This window comes from Phaenicophaeus curvirostris, chromosome 14 (assembly GCF_032191515.1).
Source record: "Phaenicophaeus curvirostris isolate KB17595 chromosome 14, BPBGC_Pcur_1.0, whole genome shotgun sequence".
NCBI classification, from domain to species: Eukaryota; Metazoa; Chordata; class Aves; order Cuculiformes; family Cuculidae; genus Phaenicophaeus; species Phaenicophaeus curvirostris.
In genome coordinates, this window is record NC_091405.1 from 15,264,623 (window position 1) to 15,279,178 (window position 14,556).

The 14,556-nt window shown below is 42.0% G+C and overlaps 1 protein-coding gene across 5 annotated transcripts; it reads right to left on the reverse strand.

The window, feature by feature from the left end:
• Window positions 1–174: 174 nt before the first annotated feature.
• AKTIP (AKT interacting protein) lies at window positions 175–9,916 on the reverse strand. Of its 5 annotated transcripts, none has more exons than XM_069868276.1 (10): window positions 9,803–9,916; window positions 9,422–9,535; window positions 8,238–8,443; window positions 6,218–6,282; window positions 6,031–6,131; window positions 4,664–4,752; window positions 4,491–4,589; window positions 4,167–4,274; window positions 3,399–3,459; window positions 175–1,097 (listed from the first exon to the last, which is right to left on the reverse strand). In XM_069868276.1, the coding sequence occupies exons 2-10, from the start codon at window positions 9,461–9,463 to the stop codon at window positions 993–995; spliced, it is 876 nt and encodes a 291-aa protein (XP_069724377.1). In that variant the 5' UTR covers window positions 9,464–9,535; window positions 9,803–9,916; the 3' UTR covers window positions 175–992. The 5 variants fall into 5 exon arrangements, with proteins under 5 accessions (XP_069724377.1, XP_069724376.1, XP_069724375.1 ...); XM_069868275.1 differs by having other exon boundaries at window positions 8,238–8,446; window positions 9,803–9,912; XM_069868274.1 differs by having other exon boundaries at window positions 175–1,100; window positions 9,803–9,909.
• Window positions 9,917–14,556: the final 4,640 nt, after the last annotated feature.

Consider the following 14,556-nt stretch of genomic DNA (forward strand, 5'->3'; position numbering starts at 1 on the left):
AAAGGTTTCCCTGTAGAGTAGAAAAACTGTATTTATCCCATCTCTTTAGTATGTAACATCCTGTTCTCCAGCTAACAGCCTCAGTACACATGCAGGCAAGCAGAGATGCAACCAGGTGCTTCCATTTCTGTTCCAGTCTTTGCTAAACATCAATGATAGAGACAGAGGGACAAATGCTAGAACACAGTTTCTTTTTATTTCAAGATGTCACTATTAACACACATTAGTCAAGCTATCCTACATAATCCCCTAGACACCTAGGGAACATAAAAACCTCTAAGATTTTATTAGCTTAAGAGACCACCATTAAAACCTTTTATTTTAGTGTTTATGTAATAAAAGTCTAACAATCCTGACATTCTGCTTTTACCCCATTGGACTAACATGTGCTTTAGTGACAATATCCATTTACAAATCAATAATACATCGTACATCATCCCCAGCTTTACCTCTGGAAAGTGCTAAATGGAGTTGATGAACCATCTATTTACAATTTCAAATCCTAACATATTTACAATAGAAACGAAAGTATTTAAAACCATTAAATATAGTGTTTAACTCTGCTATATTAGTTTACATGAACACAGCTTGCCTCTGGCATCATATTTCCAATGCTAATATTTCTGCCAGCAATTTAATATTTTCTTAAAAAATTGCTATTTCTGGAGGAAAAAAAATAAAAGCTTAGAAATCAACCCAAAACCTCCAGGCATTTCAGAGCCCTGAGGAATTACCCACCCTAAACAGTCTTCAGGTTGAAGTACTGTAGTGTTCAAATAGAGACTTCCAAACTCCAGGCAAGCCTTTAAAACCTAATGCATATGTAAAACATTAAGAGTCAGAAATCCATTCAACACATTTACCGGAGTCACTGCTACCATTCATTTTTTAATAATCCGTAGTCAAGAAGGAAACTGCTGCTTTGCTGTTTCTCCCTCCGTTACATTCCCTCCACCCACAGAAAGTGTTTAGTGCACCATAGTCCAGAAGAGCTAAGTAGGCATTGTCTTCTCTTCTTTGCTGAAAGGCTGAACTGAGCCAGGCTTTACCCATGACAGGCCAGAAACATGCATGCTTTTGCATTGCTGATCTTCTGGCTTCTAGGCAGAAGAAAGTTCAAGTCAGAATTATTAAGTACCCCAAACCCTCTTCAGTCCATCCCCATCCATTTTACCTTTGGCAAATACATTGCTATCATCTCCTGTCCCCAAAGAGAAACAGTAAAATGGCTGTTGGTTTAATTTCTGTGAATGTGTGTGGCATCTGTAGACCTACCCTGACATTACAAGAGGGTTTTGATGACTTGGCTCGTGTGCTGCTACGCCATCATATCATACAGATTTAAAGATACTCTTTGAATAATGCCTTTTGCTTGAAGGCCACAGCCCAGCACCATAGTCCTGCTATCTACCAAACTCCCTGGTTCTACAGAAAGACAGGTCAACGAGGGCGCTGGAGCACAAGTCTTACAAGGAACAGCTGAAGAAACTGGGGCTGTTTAGTCTGGAGAAAAGAAGGATGAGAGGAGATCTCATCGCTCTCTACAGCTACCCTAAAGGAGGTTGTAGCGAGGTGGGTGTTGGTCTCTCTTCCCAGGTAATGAGGGATAGAACAAGAGGAGATGGCCTCAAGTTGCACCACGCGAGATTTAGATTGGATATTAGGAAATATTACTTCATTAAAAGGCTTGTCAAGCACGGGAAGCTGCCAAGGGAAGTGGTGGAGTCACCATACCTGGAGGTGCTTAAAAGACTCAGATGTGGTGCTTAGAGACATGGTTTAGTGGTGGACTTAGAGACATGGTTTAGTGGAGCGTTAGGTTTACGGTTGGACTTGATGATCTTAAAGGTCTTTTCCAACCCAAACAATTCTGTGATTACAAACATTTCTGTCATTAACCTAATACTGTAACTGTAGCACATGACCTTGCGATGCTGTGCTTATCGCAGAGGAGTCCTCCACCCCACTGAAGGTGTCTGAAATCAAATTAACATGGCAAAGCAGCAACTGATACATTCGTTATACCATGGAGTTTCTTTATGTTTTCTGAGGATGGTCCTTCCCTGAGCTGTTATCACAGCTAAACACTTGAACAGTAACTATTTCTATCCAACACAAGGCAATGAACATTTGAGACTGACTACTGCAATTCAGAAGACAAAAAAATCTTCAAGCTGAGGGGGAAAGATTTAACTCCAAGCATCTGTAAATCTGAAGTTGTTTAGGAAGATGAATAAATTATATACCTACTCTAGCAGGTCAAAGAAGCAGAAGAGCTTGCAGGCTTTTTTTGCATACTGGGAACCAGCCCTGCCTCCACACTGCTACAGGCTCATGAGATCATCTTTATGCCTACTACATTAAACCTGGAATGATGCATCAAGTTCTAGAAAACGATAACCACATTAGCAGACTTTGTCACACTATGGAAAGCCTTTTGCCTGACAAAGTAAATTAAGTCAGCAAGAAAACTGAACTTGCACTTCTTCTGTCCTCCCCATGTTTTGTGTTAAGAGGTGATGCTGCCTGACAGAACTGCTGTAACACATCAGATAACAGCAAACAGGAGGGACGAGTTAGGCTTGTACTTGGCAGAGTAGCACCTGCCCATCACACGCTGCACATAGGACACTGTCTAGCAAATCCATGTGCTCAGCAGGGAACTGGAACATTACACAGTCTTTCCTGGGCTGCAGTTCTAGAATGGCCTAATTATGTCAAAGGCATCAGAATTACATAGGTAATGAACACGAGCCCAGGGCTTAAGAAGATGGAAAAGCTGGAGTACACCAACATTTCAGGAAAAAAAAAAAAAAAAATCTCCTAAGGCACAGAAGTTTGGCCACTCCTGCTATCAAACTACTCCAGCGACTGACACACCATACATACAACAGTTACTGAAGATGTTAGTTTTCACTTAAAAAGACATTAATATGCATCCTCAAAGATGTGCTGCTTGAAAAAGTTTGGGATGAGAAGAGAGCCCTGAAGCTTTGATTCACTAACAAAGTGTCTCTCAACAGAAGAGAAGAAAGAAGTTGGGGCCTGTCAGGTTAGACAGAAATTGTAATGGCCACAATAAGCACAGGACAAGCTAATAGGCAGTCAGCCTTCCCCTCCTCCCCTCCCTAAAACAAAAAAATCTGTCAAGCGTGCCAACCACTGCGCTAACAAAGCTTTCTAGCTGGCTAAATGATTCAACTGAACATGCTGAAGTGAGAACAGTGACGTAACTACTTAGTTAGGAGACTGAATCAGTTTTGGCATGCCTGCTGTTGGAGAATAGGTGTGGAATAATGTCTGCTTAGTTCATGTTCATCACAAAGAAACACAGAACCTTTCCTTCCATATCAGCCAATAAACCCACAGTATAGCGAGCATCTGGATTTCACGCCTACCTTTTGAGTCAACATCTTCTCTCTAGCTTCCTCATGTATAGCTGGATTCCATGGAGAAAAACTACGGAGAAAACATAATTCTCTCTTACTTTGCATTTTTGCAAACTACAGCAAGGATGGAGGACAAAGCAGCAATTTTCCTTAATTTAGTTTGTTGAATTTCAAGTAAACTAAAAGTCTGAGTGGATCTTTTCAGCAAGAAATATTTAAGTTTTCATTTTGCTTGTGATGAGAACTAGCGATTCAGCAGGTGCTGCATGGAATATGGCTCTCATTCACTTCAGAGCCAGCTGTTCCATCCCCCATGCTGTCAAGCTTAAAGGTATTTTAAAAGCATGACAAAAGCTACAGTCATGCAAATTGAATTCAGGAAAGCCTGAAAACAATATTTACTCCATGGGTGTGTGTGCGTAAGGGAGGTGGGGTGTTTTGGGGCTTTTGTTTGGTCATTTATTTGTTTGAGGCTTTCTTCAGGTTTCTTTGGTTTGTTGTGGGGGTTTTTTTTGGTTGTTTTTCTTGGTTCGGTTTTGGGTTTGTTTTTTTTTTTAAAGTCTTGGTGCCAAACCCTTAAACACAAGTGTCTGACTATATGTAAGATTCACTCAATCATAAACAGGAGCAAATGAGGGAAGGAATATTCAAAGCATTGCTATAAATCTAAGATAAAACAGTTCCATCAAGTTAGCAGAGAAAGGCTTCAAACCAACAACTATACCAAAACTTGTTCTCAAAACATCTGGACACGGTTAATCTGCTCACGGTACTTACACGATTGCATAGGGATCCTCTATTTTGGGCTGATCAAATAAATGACTGCTGCATAGTTTAATACTGTCCACCACCTTACTTTTGAACAGCTGAATATCTTTTTCATACCTACAGTAGAGAAGGAAGTAATGTTAAGTAACTGCAAGAAGGCACAAGTTTTCTCTAAAGCCACAGATCTTGCAAAGCCTCCACTTCAGCTCCTAGGGCAATCAACTCTAGAGGCAGAGCCCATGAACTGAAACAGTTTTACAAAATTCTTGTTTCTGCACCTCTAAGCAAAAAAACTCTTAAGTGACCATGTCTATATGTATGAAAGATACTCACAGCACTGCAGCCTCAGGGTTCAGAGGACTAGTTGTATCAATCTTGTAGAAGACTCTGCGAGCATACATTAACACTTGCCATATGTGATTATGATTTCGCCTAAAAAGAACAACATACAATGAAGAAAGGGGACAATCTACTTGCAAATTATACACCAACATGTTACCACTAACCTCCATTTTGCAAATGCTCTTTTCACATCCAGTTCACCAGATAAGGGATCTACCAGCGGATGGAAGACAGGCAGATCGAAAACCAAGCGCTGCATTAGAAAAAAGAAATTAATGATGACAATTTCAATTCTTATGTTAAAACCACAGGGTGAAGGTCAGTCAGACGTTGCTTTTGAATACTAATTAATCGTTACAGTATTAAAAGAAAGCAACCTGAAGTGATTTACACTAACTGTGAAACTGTAACCCAAGACATCCACGCTACATGCAGGGTCTTGTCCTCTCTCACTGCTTATCAATAAATCAGGAAACTAATCCTGCTAACTACAAAAGCACTACTGCCAACACAGGTAATAATATTAGATAAGATCAGATAAAAGGAGTTTTTCTGGTTTAGCTATTTGTGACTGAAAGCTTTTCACATACTTGAGCTATAATCAATACTTGTTTAGCCTACACATTTTTAAGTAACCTGTGCAGTGACACCATGGTGTCTTCAGTTCTATACAGCTCATTTCCTCTGGTGTCCATGCACTCTTCCAAAAGAAAACTTACATTTCAACAGGAAAGTTTTAAAGCCTTATGCCATAACAGCTGTATGTGAAATACTAATCTAGTATCTGAATGAATCCGTTTCCTACTAGTTCTGTCCTTTTACAGACAAGAGCTTTACACAAAACTTGACACCAAGCAGACACCTTCCTCAAATAACAACTCCTCCTCAGCTACAGCAGTTGCACACACCTGTTCCCCAATCTTCCTCTTAAAGAAATCGGGCCAAGAGGGCTGGCTGCTCTGCTCTGGTGAGCCAGATTGCCACAAGATTTTTGGTTTTCATTTTAAACGATGTAATAACTTGAATATTTTTCTCTCAAAAGAGAAAGCAGAAATGGAAGGTAACACTGTACTATCTCCCTCTCCCTTTATTTCGCCAATTTTCTCTTCAAGTTCTTTCTTTCACTGTGATTTAGAAGAGAGATGGGCAAGAAATCCTGCAGCACTACAGCATAGTACAAGTGTCTGGATTTTATGTTTCATTGTATCACTACTCAGAATTTGGAATCTACTTTAACCATTTCAACCTTAACTTCTTTACCAAGTAAGCAGCAGATCAAGAGCTGGTTGATTACTTAATATTCTAATGCATCTAACCTCAGCAAGTTCATGCTACCCCAGCTTCAGTGACCACAGTAATATGATTCCTCCACAGATGTTAGGAAGCATCTACAAGACATCACAAATGAACCTAGCCAGCTGAAACAAAAATTCAAGGAAATGGGAATGTAGCTGGTATAATAGCTTTAACAAAAAGTTAAACTTAAAACACCAGAAAACAAGAAAAAACGGAGACATACACAACCACTTACCGGGCAGTCTCCATCTGGGTAATTATCAGGAATATAGACAGTAAATTTAAACACACCATCCTGGTAGAGTCCATGTCTTATGAATATTACACCAAACCACACTGCAAGTGAGAAAGTTTGCTTGAGTGAAAGAATTTAAAACATATATATATATAAAAGAAATTTTAAATGTTTAAACTTGACTTACTTAATGCTGATCGGTAAGATGGCTGCACGTAGACACCTGGCAACTTCTGCTTTACAACCATGGTACTGCAATTAGAATCAGCATTTAGAACAGCTCCGCAAATACACTAAATCATCACAAAACTGTGAAATTGACACTAAATCGTCAGGAAGCTGACAACAGCAAACCCAGAAGGTACTATCAATAGCTTAACAGAGGACTTCTTCAGAAATGTAAAATCAACTCCTACAGGCATAAAAAGATGGCAGAAAATTAGGCAAATCTTAGACTTTTTAACTCTTGCTTTTCCTACACCTCCATTTAAGAGTTACTAACAGGAAACATTATTTCTCCTGATAAAACTTTAAGTAGAGAAGTAGAAATAAGTTCTTCCCCGAGTAGATGCATTCAATGCATGTCAATGCCAACATTTCTACCTTACCTAGTGAGTAACCGGATTCAGAGTAAAGAAAAGAAATGCAATTAAGTAATTTTGAATGCAGATTTGCAGTCAATTGTAGTTAATTCTGAAATCTGATCAAAGCTCTAACTTTGATTTTGAACAAGTAGTTTTGCGGTTTTACATGAGACTACGCTGCAGGTCAAACAGAAATCACAATGGCAACTGACAAAAAGTAACAGAGAATAAAAAGGACAGTCAAGAGGCAGGATATATTAGAGATCTGGATCGAGTGATTCCAGGCATCTCATTAACAGGAGGGGGCAAGTGATTTTCCTAAACTTGCATTTGTTTGCTACCTCACTTCTTGCAATGATAACCCAGTTGCTATCCTCAGTCATCAACAACCAATGCATTAAGAGTTTCTGCCTCTCCCTTTGCCTTTCAGGTAAGTCCATCTGATAATCAACAGTGCTACTAGGACAAAATGTAGCAGTTTTATTAATTTTCAAATCAATGAACACAAGAAGCTGCTAGTAAGTTTAACCGGCTGTAGTTGTATAGTGTGCAGGGTCTACTGAAAACTATAAATGATTAACCAAATAATTCACTTCCTTGGTTTTCAAGTTACTTGGCAAACAGACCCATTAAATTGGACTTTCACAAATACAATAAATATGTTTTCACAAATACAGAGTAATCTTAAAGAAAAATATTAACACAGGTCTCCACTTATTATTTCTGTAATATTAATTATTATTTCCCTGCTAATAAATTTGTTGAACTAAAGTTTACATTATAATATAAATATATATTTGCATGCTGCAGAAGAAAAACATCTTTCCTGAATCAAGTCAGGGTCGGAACTGAGACTTAGCGTTACATAAGGACTCCAGGGATTTAATTCCAAAACTACATACTTGAGAATCCAATATGTCTATTACAGAGGAATTCCCGTCAGCTTTGTAGAACAGTTGATTAAGTTTATATAACTAGAAACTTTTGCAAACAGGGATCTGTATGCTCCCATAGCAGTCTACAAATCACTAGATTGTACCAAATGCTACTGATCCAAAGAAAGCTATTTAAATCACACTAAGTCCTCCCTGATAAGTTTCATGTTAAATATCACTGAAAGACAGGAAAGGATACAGTCTTCTTAATACCAATTTAATAAACCATATTGGCCAGCGTTCAAGGGTTCCATGTAACAACTGACAGGAAGCTCCCAAATAACTCCAATAGACAATACCATACATTCATAACCATCTTCCCACTTGACATCTGTGTGTTTGCATTTTAATACTCATTTCAAAAAATTGTTATTTCTGACCAAAAAGCCATTACAATAACCGGCTAGGATACCTAAACCCAAAATGTGTTTATTTGAAGACTGAGAAATACAGTAACACAGAAAATCACTTCTAAACACACCCCTTAAAATCTCAATTCATTTTCGTCTCCCCTGCTGCCTCAAGAAATGGACACTGCTGCTCCAGAAAGACTTTTGTAGAACTTCAATTATCACCTTTTTCACAGACTAAGGCAAAGACACCATGCAAGTACTAGATCCCTGCACATTTCTTCCCACTGAAGCATAAGCCCAGTGATCTATAAAACGACAAAAAAGTAAAAACCTACAATTCTGCAAGGAGGGAATATTCCAAATAAAAAGGCCCATAAGAAGCATGTGTTCCATTTGTCGATTGGGATGATGTGGCAGGTGAAGCAGGCTTGGTTATTGGCACAGCATTCTTTGGAATAGAAGGCAACTGTTTCTTTGTAGAGGCTCGTAGGGGACTGGTTCGCACCTCTCCACTCAAAGCTTTCTCTTCAGCTTCAGGTCTCTGCTAGATGAAAAGAGAACCATGAGATTATAGGCCTCTGAAACCCAGCCTTGCTAATTACAAGTTTGGTCGATGAAACATATCTCGGGTTTAAGTGCTCTGCTGCCTGGGAGTGGTGCCTCTTTGGGTTTTGCTTTTAATTAGACCTTTACTCAATCCAATCTAGCCTACAAGTACAGAAGTAATCAATGCTGGATAGGAAGTCTGCAGATTAGGATGAATGCTTAAGGAGGCTTACTCTCTGGTTCCAGTTTCTAAATAAATGTATGTAACATCAGCTTAGAAGTTCTATTTCTAGAACACAGTACACAAAGATAAATCACTTCCACTGACAAGCATCCTCACACTGAAAGACTTCAGAGAGTCTTTAAAAGTACTGCAGTAAAGCTGAAATGAAGAACTTCCTACAGACAGTTTCATGTGTTTCACCTCCTGCCTGCACTTAAGACACCAACATCCCACTTGGAACTGATCATACAGCCCATTTTCATGGTAGGAGAACCACCATTTGGCAGTGATATCAAGCCCAGTTTTAACAGTTTTGCTACAACAACCTCTCTATGTCTGTGTTGTGTTTCATGTAAAAAAAAGAAAAAAACAAGCAAAAAACCTTTTTCTACTTAATTGATGACTGCTACTATGCACAGACCTCAAAATCTTTCTACACATTATCTCAGTGCATAGCCATTGACTCAGAAACAAGTGTCTCAGACATGTGAACAAGGTTGTTTGATCTTTCCTACTTAAAGATTCTTCAGATAAGAAAAGTCAACAAATTCTACAGTAGGCTCCATCCACAGGCACATTGCAGTTACTGCAGCTTAAAGTTAGCTTACACTTTTATTGAAGATGACCACAGTCCTCAGGATAAAACACATTCCAACTGTATTTGTAGATCATCTGATGTTTCTTTCCGTAACCACTGCTGCCCATCAATTCATGTTAATACTTCACAGCATCCATTCAGTGATTACCTACCTTGCGCACAGAACTTGTAGACATGCTCCAGAAAGGGTTCATAACGTGTACTCCAAATAAAGGACTGGAACTTTTCAGTGTCTTTAGTGTCCTCAGGCCTCTCCGATTTGTACCCTAATATACACAGAATGATTATACATTCTAACAGATAAACAGGACTAAATATAAACAGGATTCAGATCCAATTACACAGACAGCTTTATACTTGTAACTTCAGAAGAAAACTTATCATAGGAAAGACTGACAGTAGTTAAAACAGCCAAAGCTCTATTACACAGTAGACAACAGACAATAACGTATTTGTCTATGAAATAATTTTTATGTATGAATCATAACTACAATGGCTTACACTTGTAGTTATGCTTATGTGTTGCCCCTCACATCCACTGCTGACTTCACATGTTTCTGAAGCACTTTAGTTTGAAAAGACCTCTGTCATTCCCACTGAAAGAGACGATCCTCCCATCAAATTTGCATCATGTATGTGTCATTTTGTTTTCATCTGCATTGGAATACAACCAGGAACAGACAAAGCCACAGAACACACAAGTTTTTCTGTAGCTTATTTAACGATTTCATTATGAGCACTAAGCATAACGCTATTTAGATCAGCAGTTCGATAACAAGGATCCCAGCAGTACCTGAATTTCAGTGTGTCATCTACTAAGTATGTCCTTAGTTGTCTCACTCTCCCTTTTTTTTTTTCTCCCCCTAAATCATTCAGAAAAAGTGATGAAAACAAATTAATTCTCCTACCCCAAAATAATCTCAAACATTCCAGTACATAATTCCTCCAGATATTTTCCCTCTTCAGCAGCCAGAGAGCCTTGCATCATTCTAAGCCACTTAGAGTCAGGACACTGCTACCGCACTGGGCATGCCCTCTGACAGCAGGGAGATGTTTTCACTTTTCCCCATCTACTGTCTGGAAAGCAGAGGGCTACGCCACAGGCTTTTTCTCTCCCATGAAACTCACCCAAACTAAGCAAGACAACAAGACGCTAGGCTAGGAAGGTACAAGATACTTCCTCGGGAAACTTCAATGTAACTAGAGGGTGAGGAACTGACGCACAAAGAGAACACCTGAGTGCTATGGCTTTGACAAGACAGAAAAGTGCTGGAAGCCAAGGTATAGGTTAGAAAACAATTAGCTGAAATGTGGAGTGATTATGGGCTTGGAGTGGGACTCTTTTCTTTGTTTGTTTGGGTTAGGTTGGTGATTCTTTTAAGGCTAGGCAATATAAATTGCATTATACCAAAACGAGATGTACAAGATACAGGAGCTGAGCAAGACAAAAAAAAAAAAAAAAGAGGTATGTACATAAAAGCCAGCCTAAACTATTACCAGTGAAACAGGGAACTGACCTAGAAGCTTGACAACTGGTGCTAGATAGGGTTCAGTCACTGACAACACCTTTCAGAATGGAGCTATGCATCTCAGTACACTTCCGGCTTTGTTGAGAAGGTATTCATTACAGACATGTCTATTTGCAAGCTATTAGGAGCAATTTATATCTCCAAATAAAACATTACTTTATTTCTAGTTAAATGACAGAATAACTTCTAAAGCTTCTCCTGTACAGAGATTTTTTTATCAATTGTCTGCCAATAATAAGTGATACATGGTGGTGTCCTAAACTTACTGTTAAAGCGCCTCCACTCTCATCCACCTGTTAAAATACTATTTATGACGGCAACTAATAACCCCAGACTACCAGCTCCCCAGAGAGGGATTGTTTAAAAAGTCTTTCAAGGTGGTTTAGGATTTATTTTGAACCACACTCGCTCCTTCTAGCTATGCTACATGGGAGCAGGGGCTTATATCAGTACAGGAAGTTTCTCTGCCCCTGCTCATGCTCTCTAATGCCTTCACCTCAGAACTTACTAGCCCACGTTAATCACAAGATTCATTAAAAATTAAAATATTCAAGTAATAGCACATTTAAGTCAGATTCTGTCCTACTTCTCACTATGTAGAAGGTCCGCAGCAGACTAGGAGAGCCAAATTCCACTGTCACAAGCGAAATTCTAGGCAGTTTAGTCATTCGGTCTTACACAGGGACACAAACATCTACTACATGGTGCCTACCATCATGGCAGCTTACACTGCTGCAACTCCTAACGCCACCAGCTTCCCAAAAGAATGCAATGCACTCTCCTGATTTTATGAAGAGGGAGTAAATACATTCAACACGATCACTCTGTCTCCTTTCACACAGTCATCGCGCATAGCAAATGCCTCACCCACGAGGAGGTTTAAAAGTGAATTGCTCTGTAATACATCCTACTAGTTCCAGCTCCTTTAAGAACAAAAATTAACAGCAACCGTGTTAAACAGTACTCCTCCTATGTGCTTACTATAAATACCTTTTCCTGTAATGTTTTTCTTCTAGTACAACAGCAATTAAAAAAGACATAATGCAGACTTATTTCAACGGCTGCTTCTCAGAAAGGTCTTTTTAACTTCTATACAGCACTGCCTCACTAAGGGCCTACCCACCAGGACCAAGAAAGCCACCTGCTGCTAAGCACGGCCTCATCTCGATGGCCACCAGCACTAAGGTACACAGTGGACAAGAGTAGTCAGAACAAGCATAAACTCATACAGCACTTCATCACCACTATCAAATATTTGAAAAAACAAACTCATCATTAAAGAAACCCAAAATTTGAAGTACTTTTCTTGTGCATCCTTTCTTCCTCGATCCTAGATATTCCACTGAAAGACTGCTCCTACCATTTTTAACTACTGTCAAATCACATATCACATTTTTTAATAGAATCATATAAGAGTTCGGGTTGGAAGGGACCTTAAAGATCATTTGGTTCCAACCCCCTGTGATGGGCAGGGACATGTCGTACCGGACCAGGCTGCCTGAGGCCCCATCCAACCCGGCCTTGAACACCTCCTGGGACTGGGCACCTACAGCTTCCCTGGGCAACCTGTGCCAGGGCCTCACCGCTCTAATAGCGAAGAAATTCCTCCTTATGTGTAAATGTTCCCTGTTATCGTCAGAGTCACGGGGTTAAATACAACACTACAACAATTCAACAAAAACAACACCTGCCTGAAACACAGCACGTTTCAAAATGTTTTTCAGAAACCAAAATGATTCCTTAGGCGAGTAGAATATAAGCTTTTACATGTATATTTACACATTTTCTAGTGGGAGGTGTCCCTGCCCATGACAGGGGGGCTGGAACGGGATGATCTTTAAGGTCCCTTGCAGCCCAAACGATTCTGACTGTATGTTATTCCCTAGCTAGGAGGGAAGGGCCCCCGCCCCTTCCCGCACCCCAGCGCAAGCGGCGCTGCTGCGGCGGGGCTGCAGCGAAGCACGACACACGCCGCCCCGGTTTCTCCCGGCACAGCCCGGCCCGGCCCGGCCCCAGAGCGCGGCTCACGCGGCCCCTCGCGGGCCCAGCCGCCCCTCAGCGCCGCCCGCCCGCCGCCGCGCCCCGGCCCGCAGCCCCTCGCTCACCCGCGCCCAGGCCCCGCCGCTCCGCGGCCCAGCCCCGCCCGCCGCCGGCCCCTTTAAAGCCCGCCCCGCCGCACGTCCCGGCCCGCCCGGGCCCCGCCGCTCCCCGCCCGCTGAGGCGGGGCCGGGGCCGGCCAATCGCAGCCCGCGCGGGCTGGGGCGGGGCCGGCGCGCGCCAATGGTCGCTCGCGCCGCGCGGCCCTGCGTCTGGGCGGGGCGGGCCTCCCCGCGCGGCGGCGGCGGCGGCGGCGGCAGAGCCTCTGCCGGGCCACGGGGGCTGGGAGCGGCCCCGGAACAGGCCCGGCCCGCCTCGCCCCGCTCTGCCCTGCGTCCGCGGTTCCAAACAGGGATATTTTATAGAAGACAGTCGTAGAATTATAGAGCAGGGACCGTAAAAAGCCCATCCCCGTTCCACCCGCCCTGCCACCAGACCGGGCTGCCCAAGGCCCATCCAGCCTGGCCTTGAACACCTCCAGGCATGGGGCAGCCACGGCTTCCCTGGGAAACCCGTTCTAGGGTCTCACGACTCTCATAGTGGAGAAATTCCTCCTTGTGTCTAGTCTAAATCTGTCCCTCTCCAGTTTATACCCACTGGCCCTTATCCTATCACTACAAGCCTTTGTGAACAGTCTCTCGCCCAGCTTCCTTGTAGCCCCTTCAGGCACTGGCAGGTCGCTAATCGGGACTCGGAGCCTTCTCCAGGCTGAACAACCCCAACTCTCTCAGCCTGTCTTTGTATGGAAGGTGCTCCAGGCCTCTGATCATCGTTGTAGCCTCCTCTGGACCTGTTTCAGCAGCTCCATCTCCTTCTTATGTTGAGGATTCCAGAATTGGACACCATACTCCAGATGAGTTCTCCTCACAAGAGAGGAACAGAGGGGCAGAATCCTGTCCCTCACCCTGATGGCCACGCTGCTTTTGATACACAGTTGGTTTCTGGCCTGTGAGCGCACCTTGCTGGCTCATGTCAAGCTTCTCATCAATCAGCACCCCCAAGTCCTTCTCCTCAGGGCAGCTCTCAATCACATCATCCCCCATCCTGTATTGAAACCAGGGATTGCCCCAACCCAGGGGTAGGACCTTGCACTTGGCCTTAGTGAATCTCATGAGGCTTGCACAACCCTCCTTCTCCAGCTTGTCCAGGTCCCTCTGGATGACATCGCATCCCATTCCAGCTGGGTTGATAATTTTGTTTTCCTTTTTTTTAGTTAATCCTGCATGACACCTTCCGCTACTGCTGCTGAGCCGAGATCCACACCCAGAGCACAGAAACACAGCATCACACACCTGAACAAACCAGTATGAGCTGCTCTGTAGAATGCAATGTCTGCACCAATGCCTTCTTTACATATCAGATCTGAATGAATTTACTTTATAAAGATCTTAGTATTTTAATCAAGATAAGAAAATAATCTGGCCCAGAATGCTTTTTGTATATTGCTTACCTTATGAAAGGTTTCCTTCCCTATGGCCTGGTACCTGTAGAAAATATTACAGATTAGTACAAGACTGAGTAACCTTTGGGTACCCCCTTAGGTACTTTGTATACCCCCTCCCTTTAGGTACTTTCCATCTGTTTCATCCAGAAGTCTAAATCACAGAATTGTTTAGGTTGGAAAAGACCTTCAAAATCATTGAGTCCAACTGTAAGCCAAC

What these genes read in the sequence shown, in the direction of transcription:
- AKTIP (XM_069868273.1), bottom strand. Translation starts at nt 9,463, where the DNA reads ATGAACCCTTTCTGGAGCATGTCTACAAGTTCTGTGCGCAAG. An exon ending in ACCCAGATGGAGACTGCCCG is followed by an intron (nt 4,753 to 6,030) that starts GTAAGTGGTTGT and finishes TTTCTAATGCAG; the next exon opens with CGCTTGGTTTTCGATCTGCC. An exon ending in GAGGATCCCTATGCAATCGT is followed by an intron (nt 3,460 to 4,166) that starts GTAAGTACCGTG and finishes TTTTCTCCGTAG; the next exon opens with TTTTTCTCCATGGAATCCAG.